The sequence below is a fragment of the Periplaneta americana genome, chromosome 16 (assembly GCF_040183065.1).
Source record: "Periplaneta americana isolate PAMFEO1 chromosome 16, P.americana_PAMFEO1_priV1, whole genome shotgun sequence".
Taxonomy (NCBI): Eukaryota; Metazoa; Arthropoda; class Insecta; order Blattodea; family Blattidae; genus Periplaneta; species Periplaneta americana.
Window position 1 is genome coordinate 164,059,326 of NC_091132.1, and position 27,732 is coordinate 164,087,057.

The 27,732-nt window shown below is 35.7% G+C and overlaps 1 protein-coding gene and 1 long non-coding RNA gene across 2 annotated transcripts in view; one reads left to right on the forward strand and one right to left on the reverse strand.

Moving 5' to 3' along the window:
* Positions 1 to 27,732, forward strand: part of LOC138691745 (uncharacterized) — a 400,261-nt gene that overhangs the window by 110,495 nt on the left and 262,034 nt on the right. The gene's annotated exons all lie outside the window — the stretch shown is intronic.
* Positions 2,308 to 27,187, reverse strand: LOC138691733 (zinc finger protein 492-like). The gene is made up of 6 exons (XM_069814043.1): positions 27,143 to 27,187; positions 25,220 to 25,353; positions 21,774 to 21,911; positions 16,219 to 16,332; positions 11,622 to 11,704; positions 2,308 to 5,101 (listed from the first exon to the last, which is right to left on the reverse strand). The coding sequence occupies exons 1-6, from the start codon at positions 27,153 to 27,155 to the stop codon at positions 3,775 to 3,777; spliced, it is 1,809 nt and encodes a 602-aa protein (XP_069670144.1). The 5' UTR covers positions 27,156 to 27,187; the 3' UTR covers positions 2,308 to 3,774.

Below are 27,732 nucleotides of genomic sequence, written 5' to 3' on the forward strand. Positions count from 1 at the left end.
GGTCAGGGCTCACTCAATCCTTAACAAAGTTTCTTCCAGATGGCCGTGAAAAGATAGACTCGATGGAGATTCAAAACGGCTGTATAGTTTCATGTTTCATCCTTCATTGTTATTATTTATGTTTAGTATTATTAGTTTCTGTATATATTACTGATTAAAAGATTCAAGGTAGAGCATCCACCCTCCACTGTAAACGAATATTGCACATTTGTATCACTGCCAATGTCAGAATATCTTGAAAATATAGAATAGTGGAAATCGGATGTGATCACTTTCAGTGCTGTATGACTAACCGACCCGCCCTAATTACATAACCTTACTTATATACCAAATTCGTCCTGCGTGAATGAAGAACATCGCCATGTTTCCTGAAGTGCTGTAATTTTAAACAGAAAATAAAGACGTTTCTAATGTCGCCAACACCTCCCACATAATAGTAGGGGCGAAGGGGACATCATCTCAACACACACAATTCTCATAAAGTGGCCGGCACTGACAGCAGAAGGCAGCCTTTTCTATGTACTGCCTGCTCTTATCTTTCCATTTAATTTATTGGTTTGATCTCAGTGGATGCACTTGTGTTGAAGTGTTTAGCAAGTTGTTTTTTAACTTCTTAAGATATTCTGACATCATGAAGTGCTTAGAAACGTAGGTGGAGAGAGAACAGTTTCACTGGGGGGGGGGGGAAGGGGACAAAGCAAAACCATAGAATCTCCATATAACGGGAATATGGGTGACATCATTTACCTCCTCCCTTATTATAGCTTGACCGTGGTACAGTACAATACAGTACTTATACCGGAATATGATAAGTTATAGTCCCGTCGGTCTAATTTGCGGCAGCCAATCACGTTGCAGGTCGGATACATTTAAACGTGTGCGTCTTGAGATTCACTGATGAAGATGTTAAGCATTTCCTAAGACTGGATAAATACTTAATATATAATCGCCCGCCATTTTGGCTCTTTCGTTGGCGTTTGCAGAAAGCACACGAGGACATTATTTGTCGCTCAATTATTTGCCGAATTACGATGCGTTTGATTTATTATCATAGGAGCTACGACATGATAATATTTAACGGTGTGGAAAATAGATCCCTCGTCTGGTAGCTAGACAACGAAAGAACAAAAATGGCGAACGATACTACCTACCTAGCCTTTATAGAGCCTTGACTTCCTAAGACGAAAGCAAAGAGGAGGAGTCACGCCGGGAATAACAGCGTCGCGACTATAATAAAGGTATTTTCGGAAGGTAAGTTCCTTGCAGTGTTACATCCATATCCGCGATGTCTCGGAACGAATTGGTCGTCTACTAAAAATTATAATAGGGCATAATTTAAAACAATCTCCTTCTTTTTCTCTCTTGTACATACACATCAATAAAACTACGTAACAGTGCTAACAGAAACTTTTTTTATATGAAGCTTACAGTACCTTCCTGAAGATATCATATGAAATGTAAACTCTAATTATTATTTTATTTAATCTCGTCTTTAAGTTCACACACTATACCGGGATCACTTTTCTTTTTTCTCCATTGTTGTGCAGTATGTTATTCATGTTTCTCCAAATGGTGCCCGAACACCTGCAGACTTCTAACACATGCGTACAGGATGTTACAGAAGAAACATTACATTGCTTCCATTCCTCAGATGAAATTCTTATACATTCAGAAAGTTGAAATAAATATTATAGTTCAGACACATGATCTCAAGACATTAATTCGTCAATTTAAGTACAGAAACTTAATCATAAACAAAAGCAAAAAAAGATCTTTTGAATTTAATATTTCTTACGTTAATAAAAAAAGAAATTTAAACAAGTTTGGGGGCAGTGCCTTCCACATGACCCCACATAACTCCGCCTATGGTTAGAAAGTTTTTTTTTTTTTGCAACTTCTTAAGGATATTCTGACATCATGAACGTTTCAGAGAAGAATTTCATTATGTAAATATCAGAACCCGGTAAATTCACTTTCAGAAAATTATTATAATTATTTTTCCCTTGCAATTATTATTATTCACTTTTAAGGCTTTATCAAATTAAGTTTTATTGTTGTCCACATGGCTTTATTAATTATTACATCAGATTACTATCAATTTTATCTTTGCAGTTGTCAGCAATGGGTATATAAAGCATTATTGTAACTTCATTCTTAATGTCAGAATTGATTTCGTCTCACTAAATCAAAGAAAAAAAATGTAACAATTAATTACGGAAAGTAGTATGAAGTATACAATATTTCTCATTTAATATGCAGCTTTGATATAAGATCATGTTACATTAAATATTATTCAACATTTGTTTGTTAAGTGTTTCATATATAATTCCACATTAGTAGTTCACGTTTTAAACAATAGTCCGAATCCCTCTATGTTAATATTTGTATATGTGGACGTTATTCCATCCCGCTCTGCTAGACGTCAGGTCCGCGATATATCGTACTCACGCCAATGCTGCTAGTATACAGTTGTCTGGGATTATTATAGTAAGGTATTTGTGCTTACTGAGATCAGTGTGCATCATTGTATTGAATAGGTGAAGACGCGAAATCATTCAGTTTGTATTTGTCTGCTTTATTAAGCTCTCCTCTGTACAACAGGTAAGTTATAGATATACGATTGTTTGTATAATTATACCTGGCTATATAGTGCTTACTTTTACGTAATAATTAGACTGACAGAGGTTGAGGACTATGCGTGAAAAATATATAACCTCAAGACTAGAAGTTAGTCCTCAACTATGTACTACAAATTGTTTGTGTACCATAGTTGTATTTAATTTTGAGATATTTGTTTTAATAAAATATCAACGTGATTATTTACTTCTGCAAATACGGTATCTCAGTATATTCTAAAACATCACTTAATAGTATGGTCCACTAAATAAAAGAAGCAGGCTGTTACAGCAACAGTGGTGCTAGGACAAATGATTGTTAGATAAAACGTAACCTCCAAGGTAGAAGGAAAACAACCGTCCCTGTAAGTGACTATGAGAGCGAAGAAATTGAATTGGATACAGATTATGTTTCCAGTATTCTCTCCATATTTACAGACAGTGAGTCAAATGTGGAAATGAAGACGAAATCTGTTAAATTAATGCTGAAGGGACGTAGTTATGTGATAGTTACTTATGAGGAGGAATTGTGGCCAGGGAAACTTTTGGAAGTGAAGGAAAATGGAGCTGTTGTTTCATGTTTGGCAAGAAGTGGCAAATACTGAGGTGGCGAGACGTACATGGGAAGATAATATTAAAATGGATTTGAGGGAAGTGGGATATGATGATAGAGACTGGATTAATCTTGATCAGGATAGGGATCAATGGGAGGCTTATGTGAGGGCGGCAATGAATCTCCGGGTTCCTTAAAAAGCAGTAAGTATATTAACAGTATTTCTGTTCTTGTTGCCCGTTTATTGTGGACCAGGCCTAAAAGTTTTCTCGCCTGTGCAAGCCTCCATGAAGTTTCAGCTTATAGGATTGAGGAAAATACATTGCACAGCCATCGCATTACTACATATTTTCATCAGTGTGTTTGAAAACGTAACATTTAAAATAGTCTTGCAAAAGAAACAATTTTCAAAGATATCAGAGTTGAAAGGCGTCTCGCCTTCAGACGTTCATATCTATATAGCGAAAAACACCAAGAAAATCGTAGAAATAGGTTTGTTACCAAAATTAGCGAAAATTATTTGCCTACTTTCATATCTTCGATACTTATGGTCTGTCCGCAAGAGTCCACTGCTAAATAACACTGCTAGACTCAGAGACTTACATCTCATTTCAACGGTTTCTCGCCTGTGTGCCGGCGTTCATGACGTCTGCTGCTACTACTATTCGAAAAACACTTACCACAAACGTCACACTTGAAAGGTTTCTCGCCTGTGTGCAAGCGTTGATGGATTTTCAGAGTATCCGAATGTGAGTAACACTTACCACATACATCGCATTTGAAAGATTTCTTGCCTGTGTGCACTATTTCATGGCTTTTCAGATCACTCGACTGAGAGAAACACTTACCACAAACACCACACTTGAAGGGTTTGTCACCTGTGTGCCGGCGTTCATGGCATCTTAGTATATACCTTTGCGAGAAACACTTACCACAAACATTACACTTAAAAGGTTTTTTGCCTGTATGCAGGTGTCCATGTATTCTTAGCTTACTCGTATCTCTGAAACACTTACCACAAACGTCACACTTGAAAGATTTCTCGCCTGTGTGAACGTACATATGGCATCTTAGCCCACTCTTGTTCGAAAAACACTTACCACAAACGTCACACTTCAAAAGTTTTTCGCCTGTGTGCAAACGTTCATGGATTTTCAGGGTAACCAAATGCGAGTAACACTTACCACACACATCGCATTTGAAAGATTTCTTACCTGTGTGCACTAGTTCATGGCTTTTCAGATCACTCGACTGAAATAAACACTTACCACAAACACCACACTTGAAGGGTTTGTCACCTGTGTGCCGGCGTTCATGGCATCTTAGTATATACCTTTGCGAGAAACACTTACCACAAACACCACACTTGAAGGGTTTGTCACCTGTGTGCCGGCGTTCATGGCATTTTAGTATATACCTTTGCGAGAAACACTTACCACAAACCTCACACTTGAAAGGTTTCTCGCCAGTGTGCAAGTATATATGGCATCTTAGGCGACGCTTATCTGAGAAACATTTACCACAAAAATCACATTTGAAAGATTTCTCGCCAGTGTGCTGGCGTTCATGGCGTCTTCGGGCACTCCTATCAGAGAAACACTTACCACAATCGTTACACTTGAAAGGTTTCTCGCCTGTGTGCACGTATAAATGGTATCTAAGGGCACTGTTATACGAGAAACATTTACCACAAACATCGCATTTGAAAGGTTTCTTGCCTAGGTCCTTCTGTAAATGACTGTTCAGTTTCACCGAATTGGAGAAATATTTTTTTTCCGACGACTCCGGTTCCAATTGCTTCTCATCATCGTGAGTCCGCATGGGTTTTGCCAAGGAACCTGAATTCATGAGAATCTCACACACAGGTTCATTCACTTCAAGTGCAATCCTGTCCACTTCTGATGATACAGTCCTCTCATTGGTAGTTGCAACCCTGAAGGAAATATAATATCAATCTACAAAATTGTCGCAACAAATATACATTCAGCTATTGAATATTCAAATCAAAACACTCCATATTACCATGCGGTACATTACCATTAGACATACATCCTTATAAATAATTTATGATTGCAGTGATAAGTATCAAATTTGTGTCAACAGTTTGGTCTTCACATGTACAATAAACTCCATAAGGATTACACCACGTTACTCAACTCTTGGTTGGCATTTCTGTTTAATAAACAAATCTATCCAAATACACCTTCTTTTCTTCAGTTTTTATCGACAAGGGCGTGCTGTTTTTTGCAACTGTTTTGAAATTAGGAATTTCAAATGAGCAATAAGTTTTACTATACCTTATTTTTTAAATGTATAAAATGTTTTTACTTTGTTAATTTTGTCACTTGAAAATTTGCAGTGGAACAATATCGATTTGATTTCGTAGTGAGGGTCATCATGAGAAAATCTGTATTCTTATTATCTGTAACTCGGTATTTGTTCTTTTGCGAACGTTAAAATAATAATAATAATCCTTAAAATGTCTGAATCTATGCAATTTACAATTATAAAATAATATAGGCCTACTAAATAAAGTTGTGTTCTCCACTTTAATGATATGTATACTCCTACTCAACGACATAAAAGCATAAATTGACGCAATTGAGAGAAGTATTTGAGATGTCTGTATCAAATTTAAGACTTGCATAAGCCAGGTATAACGGCTGGGGGATCGTCGTGTTAACCACACGATACCTCCATTATGGTTGGATGATCGTCCATCTCTGATCCGGCATGTGAACGTGAAATCTGCAGACGACTGGTCGGTCATGGTCCTTCATGGGCTGTCTGACTCGGATTGTTATTATTAATAATATTATTATTACTATTATTATTATTGTTAGTATTCTTAATATTATTACTATTACTATTATTATTATTATTATTATTCTTAAACCCACTATGTGTGAGAAATATTGGGGAGTAAGAGAGTTAATGGCTAAGACTTCCGTATTATTTAATAACAACACCAACTTGTTTCTTGTGTGAGTGGGACACTAGGGCTAGGTGTACGCAATGGAAGGAGAAACAGTGGCCAAACAGAAAGAACGAATGGACAGAGGAACTAATAAATAAATAAATAAATAAATAAATAAATAAATTGAATACATATATATATATATCTCAGGGAGGCCAAAGCTCGAACTTGAGCCAATTCGCCAATGGATGGATGTAAATAAATAAATATATACATATATAAATATCAGGGAGGCCAAAGCTCGAACTTGAGCCAATTCGCCATTGGTTGGATGTAAATAAATAAATATATAAATAAATATCAGGGAGGCCAAAGCTCGAACTTAAGCCAATTCGCCATTGGATGAACGTAAATAAATAAATATATAAATAAATATCAGGGAGGCCAAAACTCGAACTTGAGCCAATTCGCCATTGGATGGATGTAAATAAATAAATAAATAAATAAATAAATAAATAAATACATATCAGGGAGGCCAAAGCTCGAATTTGAGCCAATTAGACATTGGATGTAAATAAATAAATAAATAAATAAATATGTAAATACATATCAGGGAGGCCAAAGCTCGAACTTGAGCCAATTCGCCATTGGATGGATGGAAATAAATAAATAAATAAATAAATACATATCAGGGAGGCCAAAGCTCGAACTTGAGCCAATCTGCCATTCGATGGATGTAAATAAATAAATAAATAAATATGTAAATACATATCAGGGAGGCCAAAGCTCGAACTTGAGCCAATCTGCCATTGGATGGATGTAAATAAATAAATAAATAAATATGTAAATACATATCAGGGAGGCCAAAGCTCGAACTTGAGCCAATTAGTCATTGGATGGATGGAAATAAATAAATAAATAAATATATATATATATATATATATATATATATATATATATATATATATACACACATACATATCAGGGAGGCCAAAGCTCGAACTTGAGCCTATTAGTCATTGGATGGATGGAAGTAAACAAATCAATTAATGATTGATAGGTAGGGTAGGGTACGATTAGGGTAAGGTAGGCTACGCTAGGCTAAGGTAAGTAGGTAGGTAGATAGAGAGAGAGACATAGATAGGTAGACAGACAGATAGATAGACAGGCAGACAGAGACAGACAGATAGACAGGCAGACAGAGACAGACAGATAGACAGACAGACAGACAGATAGATAGACAGACAGATAGATAGGCAGGCAAATTATTGTTGGGCAGTTCGCAGAAAAGCAATTGGTGTGGACCCAAAATGGTAGTTCATTATTACCGTGGGAATTACAAAGATCCCTAACATAAAGAAACTGTAGAAATTAAGCTGAAGAGTTTCAAGACCCTGGACTGCAATATGACTTCTTGCATGTCCATCTACATTATTTTGCTGAAAATCTATGCACTTTCAGTAAAGAACCACGGCCAACTTGATGCTTGCTTCGCTTTTCCTTTACCGGCCTTGACAATTCATTTTGATCCCTGTGTTAAAGCTGTAATCGAGAATATATGACATTCCCGCCAGATGGCACTAACTCCCAAGGTTCACTGAGGAATGTGTGTATGGTTTCTTGTACGATTATACTTAGTAATATTGTGCTTCTTTCTATTGGTATGTGAGTTTATTGTGATATGATTAAAAAAGACGTATTGTTGTGTACCATTGTGTACTTCGAATAGAAAAAAAGAGTGGAGGAGCAATATCATTCCACGAATTTCCGAGTGACAGGGAAAGATGATTATGTTTCGTAACCAGAATATTGTACGAAATGGAAATATAAAAATTGGAGTTATATCCTTCGAAGAAATGGAAAAATTCACATATTCTATTTTATTTTAGTAGGTTATTTCACGACGCTTTATCAACGTCTTAGGCTATTTGGCGTCTGAATGAGAAGGTGATAATGCCAGTGAAGTGAGTCCGGGGTCCAACACCGAAAGTTACCCAGGATTTGCTCATACTGGGTTGAGGGAAAACCGGAAAAAACCTCAACCAGGTAACTTGCCCCGATCGGGAATCGAACCCGGGCCACCTGGTGTCGGGGCTAGACGCGCTAATCGTTACTCCACAGGTGTGGACAAAAATTCAAATATTTTGGAGAAAAAATAACAAATATATTATTATTCGATTCAGAAGCTTTTGTCATCTAGTCTGCTGTCAAAAAATAGAAAAGTTGGAATATATAAAAACAGGTAGGCCTAATATAACTTATATTACCGGTTATTCTGTATGGTTGTGAAACTTGGACTCTTATTTAGAGAGAGGAACATTGGTTAAGGATGTTTGAGAATAAGATTCTTAGAAAAATTTTTGGGCTAAGAGCAATGGAATTAGAGGAGAATGGAGGAAGTTACATAACACAGAACTGCACGCATTGTATTCTTCACCTGACATAATTAGGAACATTAAATCCAGACGTTTGAGACGGACAGGGCATGTAGCATGTATGGGCGAATCCAGAAATTCATATAGAGTGTTAGATGGGAGGCCAGAGGGATTAAGACCTTTGGGGAGGCCGAGACGTAGATGAGAGGATAATATTAAAATGGATGAGGGAGGTGGGATATGATGATAGGGACTGGATTAATCTTGCACAGGATAGGGACCAATGGCGGGCTTATGTCAGGGCAGCAATGAACCTCTGTGTTCCTTAAAAGTCGTAAGTAAGTAAGTAAGTACGTAAGGGAAAGATGCGAAAATGGCTTAAAGTGATTTCTCGCCAAGACTTTGTTCCTAAAGCAACTCTCCATCTTCAATCGTTTGTAGTTTACATTTAGGGAAGAAAATTATTATAATAATTGGAAATTTAGACTATTAAAACCAAATGCTGTGCCAACAATATTCCCTCATCTTCCTAGGTATAAAATGACAGATATCATAAGGCCATGACGAACAGTTACTAAAACTGATTTCCCTTCACCCAAGAAACGCAAATCTTTTAGAAATATTGGTTTTTCACTATTTGAACAAGATGTTCCGAGTGGCTCAGCATCAGTTAATGGCATTCCATTCTTGCCAGTTGAAAATGACCATAAAGTGACGCAAACAGACGTTATCAACTTTGTGGAGCTAAAAAGAAATAATTAACAGATTGCATGTGAAAATTACACAACTTAATCAGGTGTTACTATCGAAGCAAGATGAGATAACGAAAAAAACCGGAAAACTCGAACTATTTGAAAGTGATCCGTTACATAAAGAACTGGTAAATTTAAGGAAAGAGGCCGATGAAGGCAGTATTCACGCAAAATTGATTCTAGATCAGCTGCTTAATCATGGAAAGAGAATACCAAACAAGAATATATTAGAAAATTTGTGTTCAGAAATTGATCCGTTACTGTGTAGATGCCCTCTCTTGCAATGCCAATTTGTGATGAAGACGGCCAAAAACGACTTGCTAATATCATTACTGTGAAATTTGTTAGGCCACGTCTAGATAATATTGCAGCAGCTTTAACTGAAAAGCTTGTTCCTTCGAAGAATACAGCTTATAATCCACTGAATCGCAAAATCTTGTAAGTATGATTCTTGAATCTGTAATATCGAGTGAAATGTATCAGTGCAGTGAGTGAAGTTATAAAACTTAGTACAAGTTCTTGTAAATAATTACCCAAGTGATTACTTTGAAACATCGCAGTTTAGCCTAGGGTGCTACTCAGTGAATGAACTACAAAATTACGTCTCTGTCATCATGTTACTTAAACTGAACAGGTTACTATGTGTTATCTTCCCTACTTTAAACTCACGCTTTTACCATAATTAACAGAACTGAACATAATAATACTTATACTTTTCTTATTTATTATTTACTAGCCGTACCCGTGCGCTCTGCTGCAGCCATTAGAAATAAATATAAAGTAATTACATAATTAAAATAGGACATTTGATCCAGGAAACATTCGTGTTTGATAGAAGGATAAATCGTTTAATATGTTACTTAATTTAAATTGCATCAAAATAATTAAAATGCGATCATTTTGTTCCAAAGACACTCATTTGGTGCACTGACAATTCCTTTAACATGTTTCTTAATTTTTCTTACATGCAACCTCAGTTTAATGAAGATTGACATCATTTAGATTTAATGTGTATATTTTATTTTACTTGTTATAGGTTTCCATTGAATGATGGTAATAACTTAATTTTAACCCTTGTTTTCAACGTATTCAGTAAATGGCGCTTGGCCCACTATGGTTCTGAATCTTTCAAATAACTTATATAATATAATATAATATAATAAATATAATATAATATAATATAATATAATATAATATAATATAATATAATATAATATAATATAATATAATATAATATAATATAAAATATAATATAATATAATATAATATAATATAATATAATATAATATAATATAATATAATATAATATAATATAATATATTTTGTTATATTATATTACATTACTGTATATTATATTACATTATATTATACTATATTATATTATCAGAAGTTACTGTAATAACATTATAGCATTATGTCCATCTAGAGAAACTACACTTTCCAATGGTGAAAAAATAATTAATTATACAAATCGGTTAATTTTGCTTCCGATATTACTTCATACAAACACAGAAACATTCTCTGTAGGCTAGCTTTCATAGCTTTCGATTGTTGCTGTCCAAGGCCCCTTACAGACGAAGTAATTTTTTTTTAATTCATTACACGGCCTTAGATGGCAGTTATTTTAATTTTAAAACTCATTTATCTCACTAAATATCAGTCCTATCAAAAATTTTCAAGGAATAAAATTTATCGCAATTTATTTTTAACGAAACTTTTGTTATGTAACATTTTTCACAAAAATCAATAATAAGCGAGATATTTCGATTTACTTAATTCAGGCCGCCTTATAACCCCACTTTTAAATAATGTATTTTGAATGCCATATAGCCTAAAATCTAAGATACAACGAACTTAATTTATATTCCAATTTTCATCGAAATCCGTTTAGCCATTATCGCGTGAAAAGGTAACAAATATCCAGACAGACAGACAGACATAGAAACAAAAATTTCAAAAAAGCGATTTTAGCTTTCAGGTTGGTTAATTATATATGTTAGGACCAATTATTTTTGGAAAATCGAAAATTACCAGAAAAATTTCGGCTACAGATTTATTATTAGTATAGATAAGTGTTATTATTACTCATTAATCATTTATTTTAATTCATATTGAGTATTTCTTCTGTGGACACCACACCTTGGGAGACAGCGCCTCGTGGTGGAATTGAGAAATTAACCAATTTCAGAAAGCGATTACTACTGTCAAGATCGTTTACAAAGAAGCGAAGGGAACATCAAGTCTGCCGTGGAAGAACATGAAGAAAGTTTTTAACAGTTGTTATGGAAACCAGATAGCAAGGGAAGTGGAGTGTGAATGTAATGACTGATTATTGCTGTGGACAGTCAAGTAAACGGAAACTTCAAACACAATGAACTCTCTACGTGAAGACTCACACATCACACTCACCTTTCGGTGGAATCTTCGTTCTCCTCTGTCATTACTTCCAACATTGGCTCCTCATTCACTGTGTGGAAATTACTCTGCTCTTCCTAAAAATATAGAGCAAGTAGAACAAAAAGATAGCACAGTTTACATTAAGAAAAGCACATCAATTTGAGATTCCACAAAACTGCATTTAAATCGTACTGGGTGTAGTAGAATTTTAGCTAACAGAAGACATTTCTTGGGGCAGATGTTTCATGGGGTACTTGTTTTTTTCTTTACAGCACAGAGTTCTTGAACTTTTCTAGACATGTGGCACAATAAAAGTGAATTTTTTAAGTGGTTTATTTTACGATACTGCCAACAGCAATGGTTATCTAGTGTTTGAGTGAAATGAAGATCATAATGTCAGCCACATGAATCCAGTGTCCAGCACTGAAACTAACCCACAATTTGTTCTCAATAGTTTAAGGGATAACCCCAGAAAAAACTTCAACCAGGTATCTTGTCCCAACAAGTACTTGGCCACCTGTTCGCTAGTTGCACGGTCAGACATGCTAATTGTAATTCCACATGTTTTTTAACGAAATTGGTACAATCCCCGTTTTTCGGACAATATCTATTACAGTGTCATTATATGGCCACCAATTTGTACAATTCCAGGTATATAATGATCTGCTAGAGTTTGCCTTTGATAGTACTTCTGAGCTCATAATACCAACAGTTAACAAACATATTCTATTGATAATTAAATGTTGCACATATGTGAATAACAATGTTAATACTGACTAATTTATTCTAGTTTAGCTACATTTCTGCCAGGAAAAATCATGTATTAAGCAATTGTACAAAAACTCCAGTACACAAAGTTTCCTTCGCTATAACCATAATGATCATTACACCGTAGAGAAAAAATTCATTGCAAAATTTTTTCAACCATTTCGTGAAATTGATAACTACAAAAGAGTAAATAAAATAAACAGTACTTTCAGGCATACTGTACCAGCATATATATAGGGTGATTCACGAGGAAAGGTAAAAAATTTAGGATACGATATCTTAGGTCATTTTGAGTGAAAAAGTTGATATGAACATAGGTCCGTTTACTAACGAAAGCAGAGCTAGATGAATTTTTTCTTTTGTTTTCGTAAAACGACTCGCTCCAATGTGAATCAGATGTTTGCCATATCCCGCTGACGTGAGATGTGAGACAAGGTCACCGATCGCAATGAATGACGTAACAATGGAATCGGTATTGTGAGCAATGTGGAAAAGAGAAGTTTATTCACCTCACAAGCCGGGTGGTGGGGCATTACAAATGTCCAATCGCCTGCCCTTGTCTGATGTAATGACACAGAACCCGTACATAATATAATTACAGTATCACTTATCAGTTTACAGCAGTTCAGTCAGCTACCTACACTACAGTAGTTATACAGGTACAGTTATCGGAAGTGTTAAGTTGTGTTTTTCAAGTTGTCTTATAAATTTTCGACTGCAGAATACGCCGATATTGTGTATGTTTATGGTTTCTGCGATGGAAGTTCCTTGTGTGCCGTCACTGAATATGAACGACTCTTTCCGAACAGAAGGGTACCATATCGAAGAGTATTTACTGTCTATTCGGTAGGATGAAAGACTGGGTATACCAAAGGAAGGCGGAAACGAGAGAGGCGATAATCTACTGTATTTTTGATGGTACATATCGCATAAAGAACAGCCACGTGCAACTCTCCCGAGCGACGAGCGTGATTCAGGCCCGAGCGCAACAGTGCATTGAAGCAGAAGGAAGTACCTTTGAAAATGTACGAAAACATCGCCCCCGATGACTACAATATTAGGTATGTATGCATACGTGAATACAAACTTTAAATTTGTCCGTTATCTGTCTCTAAATGCGAGTTAGTACAATGGAATTCAAGAACGATCATATCATATGTACTTCGGTACATTAAAATAATATATAGGAATTCAAGAAGTTTTTTTTATGAAATCAAAGAGCCATATTCCGTAAACATATTCATAGGAACCTTTTTGACTCAGAATGACTTCAGAATTCACATCCCCAAATTTTTTACTTTCCTCGTGAATCACCCTGTATATCAGAACATTTTGTAAAATTTAGCATCTATTCTGGGAAGCACTCAAAATAAGCTACGTAATTTATCTGAAACTTACAAACAGGGCTGAGCAAAATACTGACATCAAGTATTTCAAATATAAATACAAAATTCTTCAAAGAATAGTATTTGAAATACAAACACAAAATACTTTTAAAAAATTAACCAAAATGCATTTGTATTTCAAATACTCAATACAATATACAAAGAAGTAAGAATATTACTGAAAATCTAAGTATTTTTACCTCGAAGTTTTATATAAACAATGTAACTGAACATTCTTCCTTTTCAGAGTCAGCAATGAAATTTTGCGATATATAAATAATTACTGCTCCCTTTAAAAAAAAACACTCTCAAAAAGTTTATCAGATAACGATCCCCTTGCTTGAGAATGAGTAAATCCTGCAAAACAGAACAGCCTTTCTACAGGCGCAGAAAGCTTGTTTCATTGTTGGATAATTCTGTAGAGTGCACAGGGTTGTCCCTTTGTGTGAGCTCATACTCCGCAGTAGACAATTTCTTTTCTTTTTGCTTTTCAAAGTCTGTTGTACTTGAGTTGAAAACATAAAAATTGTTTTGATCGTCTTCAGCAGAGAACTGCCCAGCTGATTTCACGCACATATTCTGTCTTCTTCTTATCATTTGGTAAGGCAGTGTCAGGTAGCCAGCCATCCATCTTAAATGATGGGTGGAAGCAAGCTGCGAAAATAGCTCAATTTGCTTCTGGGGTCAGATCAAACATCGCTTTAAATATTGATGAAAGCGAACTTATTAGGATTGGAGTTACTTGGAATAGGGGCGTAGATTACTAGATAACAGAATATGTAATCTGTTTTGGAGGGAAATTAATGTGGGCAAAATTTGGCCATAATAGCACGTCTTCTCATTTTGCATTAAATCAAAGGCTACGGCAATGGGTTTCAGAACTGCACAACATTCTTCAAGGTACTGAAACTCAACAACTTTGAAGGCTGACAAGTTTTTCACATATACTGTTTATATCATGTTTGTATTCCAATATTTGAGAGATTGGGTCATAAAGAGAATTCCATCGAGTTGGGCAAGGAAACTTTAATGAATATTTCAAGACATCTGATATAATTTCTCAGGATTTGGGTCTACTAGACGCATTCCATAATGCTGAATATTTATTAAGTGTTGGGTGATGGATCCTTGATGATGTTGGAAGTTTCTTTATGGCATTAAGGAAATCAGTTGTGGCAAGAAAACTAAGTGTATGGCTAGCACAACTGAAATGTGTAACTTAGGCAAATAATATATATTTTGATGTACCGAAGTACATATGATATTTCCACGCAGATATTCTGCGTCATCACATGATGAAAGAGAGATGGAACGGAGAAAAATTCTCTCCGGCGCCGGGATTTGAACCCGGGTTTTCAGCTCTACGTGCTGACGCTTTATCCACTAAGCCACGCCGGATACAATCCCGACGCCGCTTAGAATCGTCTCAGATTAAGCTCCATCTCTTGGGTTCCCTCTAGTGGCCGCCCTCTGCACTACGTCATAGATGTCTATGAACGCAGGACCGAAGTCCATACATGTGTTGAGGTGCACTCAGATGAGTGACTGTTTGGCCGGGATCCGACGGTATGGGCGCCGTCTTTAAATCACAAAGTGATTTATTACGCATATCATATATATTTTGATGTACCGAAGTACATATGATATTTCCACGCAGATATTCTGCGTCATCACATGATGAAAGAGAGATGGAACGGAGAAAAATTCTCTCCGGCGCCGGGATTTGAACCCGGGTTTTCAGCTCTACGTGCTGACGCTTTATCCACTAAGCCACGCCGGAGGGAACCCAAGAGATGGAGCTTAATCTGAGATGATTCTAAACGGCGTCGGGATTGTATCCGGCGTGGCTTAGTGGATAAAGCGTCAGCACGTAGAGCTGAAAACCCGGGTTCAAATCCCGGCGCCGGGGAGAATTTTTCTCCGTTCCATCTCTCTTTCATCATTAGGCAAATAATACAAAAGCTCATTCTTCAAATCCAAATCCAAAACTTGGACAAGAAGAAGAAGAAGAAGAAGAAAGTAGTTTGAGTATTTGAAATACAAAATACATCAATTTTATGTATTTAAATACAAAATACAAAATTATTTCTAAAATCCTTACAAATTACTAAATACAAATGTATTTCCAAATAAGTATTTGAAGTACATGTATTTCAAATACTGCCCAGCCCTGCTTACAAAATATATTTTCTATACCGCTAACATAATGTTCTACAAAGGATATATTGTAAACTCGTAAATACTTGAAAATATTATCTTGTTTAAAACATAAAGCGAGATAACAGTTCAACATTAGAGTTCTCTGCAACATGACACAACTTGTAATAGAAAATAGTGAAAAGTATTTGTCTCTATCATAGAGTAAAAGGCACTCCAAGTACTGTTGTTAAGAGGCAGTGTCTATTGCAATCAAAATACAAGATAAACACACAGCGCATTCCTTGTGTTCCACTCACCTCTGGTTCACGTTTCACCACAGGGAACGAAATTGGCACCGGATCTTCCTCAAATTCTGCCTCAGTTATGAGATCAGAGCTCTGGTTCATATGCTGATCCAAGAAATTGCGTTCCTGCAGTACAAAGACGTCTCAAATGTGCAATTTGTTACACAGTGTTAAAAGACGATTTCTAACATTACAAGCAGCTCTCTATATATCTGCATGCAACAGCTTGACATTATGATGAATAGGGCAGGATTCACATGCCAATGCAAATTATTCATGCAAAAGCATTTTTAGGCATGTTATGAACGGCTGTGACAGTTCGGAAAGTTAATCGTGCATATTGATTGATATTGATATATATTTCTTCACAGCACTTCTTTACATGTAATGGTGTACCTCACATTTCAGTATCCGGTGCCACCATTAACACATTATTACAATAACACATTATTTGCAGTACACGTCTACACACATACTCCCAATTCCGCTATGTACCTTGTTTTTATTACTTGGTCAATCTCCCCTTCAGTATTTCCCTACATTTCATTTGCTATTCTCTATTTGTTCATTAATCCTAATATATCTAATATTATATACTCCTTTCACACCCCCCTTTTACTCTAACTACTATTCACTAAAATCTCAATTCCAGTTTTTCTCTATAAATTATCATATTGAATTATTTGTATATTTATTCTTTGACCCTTTATTCAATTACTGTTCCAACCTTCAAATGTTAATACTAATTTTGTGCTGACACTTGTTCATTTCTCTAAACCCTATCTCACTATTTTCACTCATTTCTATTTGCGCTCACTTTCACTTTCACACTATTCTGCTTACACCTAATCCATTGTCACTATTCTCACTTCCTATATATACTTATATTTTATTTTACACATCTGCTTATACACTTTCTCTCTCCCCTATACTTCTCAATCTTTTCCAATTTCACTATACTTGCACTTTTTGATCACAACCTCGCTTTTTTTTTTTTTTTTCTTTTTACACATATCAAATATCTTTGCTAAATCCTCAACTGTCGCAAATTCTGACCTTTCTTTACTGTTCGTCTCTGCCTTATTTCTGACTTTGTATTTCTTTCTATTTATTTCTTCTTCTGTTCCTCTTTTATTTCCCCCCCCCCCACGCTTTCACTTTCACATACTAGATTTCCACTTACACTCGCACCCTTATTCTTGACACTACTTTCTTCCCTATCACTTTCTGACTCTTGGTTTCTCTTTTTATCACCCCTCGCCTTTTTTGTAGCACCCGTGTTGTTTGTTCCGTTATTGTCAGCATTCCTTCTGGAGTGCGCTAACCTTACCGCTATCGTATGGAGACTAGGAATCCGCTTACGTTGCACGCTCGAGTTACTGTTTTCTTCTCCTTGCTGCGCCAACATCTTTACAATCGTGCATATTGCACATTTCGGCCATTGCTGCAGCTAATATACTATTGTGAATATTACATTATAGCAAAAAAAAAAAAAAAAAGGACAAATATTTGTGTATGAAGGGAACCTGATACAATATCATTGCCGTCTTTTGTTCCATTGAAGTACCTGAGGGACAAAAAGACACATTTTCCCAAACATTAAACATTACAACCTACCTGACTAACACTCCTACCCTCCTTTTATAAGTTTGACTTATTCTGAAATGGCGCACCAAGTACTCAAACATCATACCATTGAGCAATCACACACTGCGAAAACAAGTCTTTGGCAATATCCTTTCGACATGTATGAGTGGGGAACATTGTGGGACCTGGAAAATTTTCATCGTCGAATTCGTTTATTTGGAAGTTTATGGAACTAGCATGAATTTATGTCTTGTTGAACTTGTCTTCCACATTGTTCTGAATTGTTCAATTTGTTATTTATAATGGAAATTGCTCTATTAATGATCCTATAAACCTTTGGTAGAGTACACATTCTTTCCTGTAGTTGGCTTGATAAATTGAAAAGTTCTTCTGAAACATCACAAAAAAGAGCTAAATCACGAAGAAATTCTTGTGATGTTAGCTTTTTCAATAGTCCTCTCTACTTTGACTTTTCTTCTCTCTTTTCTCGTTCTATTATTTTTTCAAAATGTTTTACTATAACACGGTAAGAGGCGTCACTATTAGCCTAAAGCTAAGTCAGTGCCATAAAATAATGTTTGAAAATTCTTCCTTTAACAATGAACCACTACAGATTTTACTCCAAGCATTATAGCTGTCCTATCATTAACAAAGCCCAATAATGACTTTTGAAGAAATCCTTCATCTAGACCGTAACAAGGTAAGGAATTCAATAAGGCTTCCTTTATTGTCGCGCTTTTTGATTTCCTAGTTCACATACGACTATAGAAATAGTAATGGTATCTCCATATACGACAGTTCTTACAGACGTGGACAAATTATTAGACTAAAACTTTTTCTTGGAAAGATAATATAATTCGTCATATCAACTATCAGTATAAGTCAAAGAGTTTCTGTTGTTGCAAATATGATTGTTTACATCTTCTGGTATATTTTTCCAATGGTTAAGTATATTTTTTTCTAGCTATGTTGGTACTACTGGTGTTTTAATTATACACTGCAGAAGATATTCTGCTATGGCCTGCAAGAAGACCGGACATGAACGAAATTGAAAATCTGTGATCTATGCTGAAGAAGAAAGTGAACAAAAAGAGGCTTACAACAAAACATGGACTCATTTAAGCACTGTCTGATATCTGGCCAAATGATGCTGATATTCAAAGAAAGTGTCAAGCTTTGGTTTCCAGCATCCCTGACAAAATCAACGTGTTAATAAACAATAAGGGAACAGATGTAGATTCATTTTCCGGGCTGAATCTACATCTATAGACTCCGGCCATGAAAGCCTACACTGCAATAAGGGAATGTTCACAAAATATTAGTAACCTCAGGATTCAATTTTCTGTACATTATATCTGTGTAAAATACATTTTTGTTCATTGATTTTACCGATAAATACAGCTTCGTTGCACATTAATTAATTTTGTCTAATAATTTGTCCACGACTGTATATAAGCGGTCGGAGTTGTCTTTAGTTAAGGTAGTGCATTCCCAACTAAAATTTACAGATTGTTACTCTCTTTCACCAACTTTTTCTGTAGTCGTTTTCTGAATTCAGAGCCTACATGCTCTATTATCTGTATGGCTACAGTAAAGACAATCTTTTCTAAATAGTAGGGCATATCGAAAAAGGTCAATTTTGTTTTACGAAATTAAAAATTTAAGTGTTCGCAAAACTTGCAAAATGATGTCAGAATTTGGCACAAAAAAATTATAATTATGACCTTTTAGAATAAGGTTACCATTTCCTGGCGACATTTCCTGAATTTTGCTTCCTCTTCCCGGACAAAATTCGTCCCCGGATTTTCAGTGTTAACTGCTAATAGGGCTTAATTATCATTGCACATAGATGTGACAAACTATTCCAATGCAACTTCTCATGATGCCATAATCAAAACTGAAGTTGAGGACGCAATTGCAGTCAGGTCTACCGTTGTTATCGAAGTTAATAGAAAGACTGAACTACAGGAATCTATTTCACCACCGATTAGGCGACTTTAGGGCATTTTTATAAGTGCCTGTTACATCGCAACAGAATTTTCAGTATCTCTCATGAATTTTATAAAAATGCTGTTGAATATCCCAGTGCCTGGCCTATTCAATCACAAGAAGATCTATGGAATCTATATTGTTGAGTTCTCCTGTAGAAAGAGAGTAATTTTGAAGAGAGAGAGAGCATTACTTTTCCTCAAAAGTAGATGGACTTGACCTGGATGAAGATAATTTATTTGAGCAAATTTGTTGCGACTTCAGAGAAAATGGCAAAGAGGAATGTAGAAAATACCACTTTTTCTCAAAATGGAGTGAAATTTTTTTATTTCTCTCTGAGAAAATGATTTTCTGTGTACAAAACCAGAATATGATTGAACTATCACTGCATTTAACAGGAAGTAATGCTTCAATAGAAAGGGTTTCTTTGGCGGACATGATGTGCAGGTGTGCTATCTTAACCAACTTGGGCATAACCTGTAAACTATTCGCTGAAAAATAGGGATCAAGAGAAAACTTGATAAAAAAATTCACTCTTTTAGGGAAAAAAAAAAAAAAATACCGTAAACAGAAAGGGAAACAGTATTTTAATTCTTAAAGTTGTGTAAGAACAATATAAGCGAAAGCAAGGCAATAGAACTAAGTTCTTTTGTCAATATCTGTCATCCAGGAAAGCAAGAGGGTCACTGATGGCTGAGAAAAAAACTGCGTACTGAAGGATGCACTGGAAGGAATGATAAACGCAAAAAGCGTTAGAGACAGAAGAATATATCAGATGATAGCCGACACTAAGATATATGGCTCATATGCGGAGACAAAAGGAAGGCAGAAAATAGGAAGGATTGGAGAATGCTCAGCTTGCAGCAAAAGACCTGCCTTCCGGCATAAAACTAGGAATGAATTGGAGGATACTATTAAAATGGATTTGAGGGAGGTGGGATATGATGATAGACACTGGATTAATCTTGCTTAGGATAGGAAACAGTGGCGGGCTTATGTGAAGGCGGCAATGAACCTGCATGTTCCTTAATAGCCATTTGTAAGTACTGTATGTAAGTATATGAAACATGGTGGCAATGGTGAACAAAAGAAGTATTATTTCTTTTGTGAAGACAAGAAATTTAAAGCTAGATTACCGGTAAGATTAAAAAATAACAAAGTGGATTTATTGGAAAAATATGCAAATGTGTGCGATTTTGAATATGCAAGGCAATATGGCGTTACATTGGGAAAGATTTAAGAGGTTGATTAATGGATTTGTTGATGCTTATTACGAAAAACCATCTGAAGAAAAAAAAAAAAAAAAAAAAGAGTCTGATTTAATCTTACGGTCTAGAAGAAAAAACCATGTGTAGTTCTAGAACGATTTGACGACTTATTTCTTTTTTGCCAGTGACAAATGTTACATAAATCGTTGCTGCATCTCCAAAATCCAGCATGTGAGTACATTTGAATAGATTTTTAGGACAGAGAAAAAAAACCATTTTTAATGCCCCTGATTACCAAAGCAAATTTCGGTGTAATTTCATCATTTTCCATGTAATGAATTCATTCAAAATAATCCCCATCATTTACCATAAAGTTACAAAGTAAGCTTATCTTTTCTCTACTGCCATCATAATGTCTTACAAAGGATATTGCAGATAGGCAAATATTGGTACTCAAAACAATGACGACAGGTGACAATAATGTACATACACCTAAAGATCTAAACCAAATCAATTATTTGGAAACAGTAAAAAGTATTGAGAATTTTAGACAAAGACAAAATAAATCATGTCAAGCACAACACATTATCAAATACACTGCAGGACAACAATGCAACATGATATAAATAGCAATCAAATATAGAGATGAAATTTCTTTCTGAAACTGTCACAGACCGAAAGACACTGCAAGTACTGTTGTAAAGAAGTAGTGTCCGTGACAATCAAAACACAAGATAAACAATGGCAGAAGAACACACAATACAATCCTTGTGCTCCACTCACCTCTGGTTCACGTTTCACCACAGGGAACGAAATTGCCACCGGATCTTTCTCAAATTTTACCTTAGTTGTGAGATCTTGGTTCTGGTCAACATATTCCTCCTTTATACCAGCCACAAGCTGATGCAAAGGCTTCCGTTCCTGCAGTACAAAGAGACATCTTAAATGAACAATTTATTGCACAATGTTCGAAGACGACTTGACACTTTTCGAGGTTATTTTTTTAAGTAGGTTATTTTACGACGCTTTATCAACAGCTTAGGTTATTTAGCGTCTGAATGAGGTGAAGGTGATAATGCCGGTGAAATGAATCCGGGGTCCAGCACCGAAAGTTACCCAGCATTTGCTCATATTGGGTTGAGGGAAAACCCCGGAAATAACGTCAACCAGGTAACTTGCCCCGAGTGGGAATCGAACCCGGGCCACCTGGTTTCACGGCCAGACGCACTAACCGTTACTCCACAGGTGTGGACACACTTTTCGATGCTAGCTATGTGTCACACAGCGACAACTTCAAGCTCGTATTTACAATAGGATATCATCAACACCGCAATTATGATTGAACAAAAGAAGGTTATGTATATAATGCAAATGTAAGTGTCTCTTTACTAGACCCCAGATTAATATGCGCAATCTAATAGTAAAATATGCATGGAAATATGCTCGAAAAATGTAGAAAATATGCACCACAATACGCATAAACAAATAAACAAAAATCAAGTAAACTATTTGCTTTGTGGGTAGTCTTACCTTATTCGTGGCTGTTACAGTAGATAAGGAAAGTTTTCCTGTGTGAAGCTTCTACATCTATCATATCAAATTATGGTTTAGTCAATGACGCTCGCAACTGCCAAGGTTATATCAGCGTCGCCGCTGTGCCGGAATTTTGTCCCACAGGAGTTCTTCTACATGCCACAAAATCTAGTGACATGAGCCTGTCGCATTAAAGCACACTTAAATGCCATCGACCTGGGTGGGGATCGAACCCGCAATCTCGGGCACAGAAGGCCGGCGCTATACCAACTGCGCCACCCAAGGTGACCTAAGTAATTGTATTTTAAATATATAATGCGAAGATGCATATTTTACTTGTGAATGTAGTTTTAAATTATAATTTTCCCCATCAGCTAGTTACTAGTACCTTGTGGAACATTCCAGTGAAGTGAAAACAGTGCAAATCAATCTACGATCGAATAAATATAGGTACCAAATATAGAAATACATTTATATCTATTTATTGCCCTTTTCGGCACATTTTTTCGCCCCCAGAATTATCGACAAGTGTACGTACGTCCTTTCCACAGCATGGCATGTGAACGAAATGAGTGTAAACAAATCATAAATAAAAATTTATTTTGGCTGCAAAAGGGTATCTGTCGGATACAGGGGGGAAAGCCATTAATCCTTCCCATTGAAGGCTTTATGGAACCAACCTGGACAAATACCCAATGTCCCATCCCTACCTTCCCGTGGTGCAGCTGTTAGTAAGCATAATTTTACAAGCTGAACTAAAGAGAGGGGCTACTCATCAATTAGCACTGGTCAGCTTGATGAGTTAATGACTGAATTTGGTATAATTTTCCGGTAATTTCCTAGAAGACGGGCAAAATCCAACATGGCTGACGAAAACTACCAAAAACGTTCTGCCAACTATGAAGTCCAAATGTCACCAAACATCGCAAAATCAAAGATGAAAAATCAAATATACGTTCATATTTTTAAAGAAGAACAAGCCCTTCAAAAAAATTAAAATATATTTAATTTTTCGCCTTTGATTTGTTTGGCGTTTAGTGGCATTCGAACTTCATAGTTGGTAGTACTTTTCTGGCAGTTTTCGTCCGCACTTTACCCCCAAAAATCACCAAAACACAAAACAAAACATAATAATTTATCAACTTATCAAATAAAATTCAATTCTCATTGACGTCTTCATCGACAACCACTTCACTTCCAGTATAAATGACACAGGTTTTAAGGCAATCTAACCTTAAACCATGCAGCCAACAAAGAACTAAACCAACACTTTGTCGTACAGTCAACTTTGCATAAATAAACCACGTCTTTACACTAAATGAAATTATCTTCGAACACTTATTACACCTTAACACCTACAGAAAATTCAGTAAATAATTCCTTTAAACCACAGGAAAACAGTGTTCTCCTCAACATTCAACACAATCGTTATTCACCAGCGAAAGAACTAAACCAAAATCGACACAAAATTTAATAAATAATTTCAGAATACGGATTCCTTCCTTTCCCTCTTACTTCAAAATTCCAATCTCGTGCACACAAAATAAATTATTGACACTGAGAAGTGCCTTTTCGTAAGCATGACGATGCGCATTCGACAAATGCAGACAAATCTACAATGTAACACCACTCACGTCAAACAACCAAGAACAACTGACAACGTCATTATCCATTCAAAATTAATGAAAATTCTAGAATAAATTACAACTATAACCAATCAAATCGAAAGAAAACCACAAAAATCATAAAATGACAAACTTTCAATAGCTTTAGCCATTAGACACAACATAACACCACTCACGTCAAACAACTAAGAACAACTGATAACGTCATTATCCATTCAAAATTAACGAAAATTCTAGAACAAATGACAACTATAACCAATAAAATTAAAAGAAAATCACGGCGACACCTAGTATAAAATCCTAGAACTAACATGTAAAAGTCACTAAAAGATCACTGACATTTAACTCTGAAATAAAAAAAGGTGGTAATACTTACTATATTCAACCAAGTGCCCGTCTTCTATGAAATTACCAATTTTCCTCTAACCAATACCTAATTCCCTCTTTACCCTTTCCTATCCAGTCCTCTGACTGAACTCTTACTTTCTTCGATCCTGACGGTATTAGAGTATTCGAGGCCTAGGGGTTCATTTCCCTTTCCTTCCTCCTCTTTCTACTTTTCTGTTCCTAGTGATGACTGCTATGACACTAAAATCGTCCTCCAGTGGCTTAAGGAGGGAAAGCTGGTGATCAACAAGATCTCCCAGCTAGGTCCAATGGACCCGTCGACCAACAGCAGGTGTGGTCCTCCAGACATTCTGGGGGTTGTGTGTGAATGAAGTAGCCACCAAAACGTTAAAATATGGTGTTCACTTAATTCGGCTACAACTTGCCATTTCTCACCCTCAAAATCTGTGCTTCAGTGGCTGGTCATGATAATATCTTTGAAAAATATTGGAGTGCAAGAGGTCAAATGACTTTATTGTCAAACGCCTGGCATTAGAAAACAACAACAATAAAAATTTAACAAATTTCCCTATTACCCAAACATTGTCTATATATGAACTAAATTAAGACTACCAGCTGTATATGAAGTTAACTAATGAGAGCGAATTCATTTGAAAATAAAATACCGTATTACAGTCAAAATTTCGGACTCATTAGCCTGCACAATGCATGAGCTAAACTCACCTCAGTTTCAGACTTTCCTGCGGGAATAGTGATCAGCACTGAAGATTCGACATCTTTCTTCACTGATATGACATCATAGTTGTTGTCCTCGGAATCCATCTTTATCCCAGTGAAATGCTGTTGCATCAAATTCCCTATCAGATGAAACACATATGTCATAAATCATATAATTGGTAGTTCGGCAGTGCACAGGTGTGCAACTGTAGTACTACGGAGTACTATGGAATCAGAAATTAACTCAAGTTTAAGCAAAAGTGAAATATTTGCAAATGATCATAAATTAAAATTTACCCATGGAAGTTTCAAGTAAGTTTCTATACGACAAACGAAAACTATATGTTTGTACACAAAAAAATATACCTAAATAATGAAAAATTTAAAATTCAACAAGCATCTGAATATTCAGGATTCATACGTGACACGGAATTAACATGTGGCAATACCTGATGCTTCTTACTTTTAACATGGTTCACAATATCTGCCCTACCTCCGTGACTGATGCTAAACTGATGCTGAGGTAAATTTTTAGGGATTCATGTAGTATACGATATCCTTAATTTTCGTCAAGTTGCACAAACTATGACGTCACAATATGGCGGCAGTGACGTCACAACGCAGTAACGTCACAATATGGACGACGTAAACCAAAACAATAAATAAATAAAACTATCTAAAAGAATTTAAAAAACAAATTGACGATATCGCATTCTACAATATAACCCAACCGCTCTTATCCAAAATACGATATCACCAAAACAATTCACGATATCCCATATCGCAACAGAGCCCATCCGCTCTTATCCAAAATACGATATCAGCAAACCAATAAAACTATTTAAAAAAAATAAATTAACGATATCCCACTCTACAATATAACCCAACCGCTATTATCCAAAATACGATATCGACAAAACAATTCACGATATCCCATTATGGAACATAACCCAACCACTCTTATCCAAAATACGAAATCACCAAAACAATACACGATATCCCATTCTGGAATATAACTCAACCGCTCTTATCCAAAATACGATATCACCAAAACAGTACACTATATCACATACTGGAACATCTCATAACAATAAAATATAACCTCAAAGAGCCCACTAACCTTCTCACACACCACAGCTTTAAGAAAAAGAATACAAATACAACATAACAACATAATAAAATATTCGAATTTAAATAAACTAACCTTCCAACCATTTCCAAAAAAAACTTCCTACCTAATTGCTCTCACAAATTTCAACCCCAAAGAAAAACATAAAAAAAACAACGAACAGATACACACACACACACACACACACACACACACACACACCCATATATACAAAACCAACAAAATTATAAAAACATATTTCTACAAAAACTCATCATTATATATTTAAAAAAATACAACGCTCTCCCTAGCGAAATAAAAAATAATCACTTCAAAACAATATGGTTGAAAACAAAAAATAATTAGAACAAAAACAAAATAAAAATGACTCCTAAATAAAACAAAACTCACACATCCTCATTATCAGGGACATACAAAACAAATCACAGTTTTCGCATTCACACAAAATTCATTCACTACAAAATCTATCCGTTGCTTCCATGCCCACATAAAAGTCAAACACATTATATTCAAAAGAAACAGCTCACTCTTGCTGAACCAAGAACCCTTTCTTATGGACCCCCAAACATTATCCTTTCGACAGTACCACATAAAACGGTCCTTGGTTAGGCGCTCAGAAACACAACGCTCAACCATTCCCCTATGACATTTGGGACAGATTAGAAATCAAACCCCTCAGCAACAGACTCCATTCCACAACAATTAATCAAACTCAAAAACTCTCACAAATAAAACAAATAATACAAATATTTAGAAACACCATTTCAGGAACTGAACAATAAATAAAATCATCTACTCACCATCCAAATCCATCCTTAACGGTACGCCATTCAAACCTCATGAACACCAACCACGAAAAAAAAAATCCACATATCTACCAACCTTACCACTACCATCCAAAAACCAACGAGTTAGATACTATAGAGAGGACAATGATCTCAGAAAGTTGAAGACAATTGAACATTGGTCCGCCATGTTTCGGTTAGTCAAAACAAAGAGGCGTGGCTCGGATGTTGTAGGAAATGACTGTGATGAAGTTAGTATTATTGTGAATTGAGTTACATATCAAGACTATGTTAATAAGTAAAAAGTAAAATACACACAAAACTTTACGTTTTATAACAGCTGTAGGCCTATGTTTTATTAGTTTCACTAAATACAGCCCAGATATTAAATGACAAGCTATACTCGATGCAACCAAAGCAAAGCACCTAAAGACGGATTTCGTCAATTTTATTGGACTAGTAGCAAAATAAGGTCAAACTGTTATTTTCCTTTTTTATCATTATTGTTTGTTTAACCTTCCAGATTATCTATTAAATGCCATACTGCAATTTGAAGAGCTGCCAATTTAAATAACCTGTATATATGTGATTTATCGATGACAGTT

Bases quoted from the DNA above. Each gene is read 5' to 3' on its own strand.
- LOC138691733 (XM_069814043.1), bottom strand. The intron at 16,333-21,773 runs GTGAGTGGAGCA...TTTGTACTGCAG, and splicing joins TGGTGAAACGTGAACCAGAG to GAACGCAATTTCTTGGATCA. The intron at 11,705-16,218 runs GTGAGTGGAACA...CTATATTTTTAG, and splicing joins TGGTGAAACGTGAACCAGAG to GAAGAGCAGAGTAATTTCCA.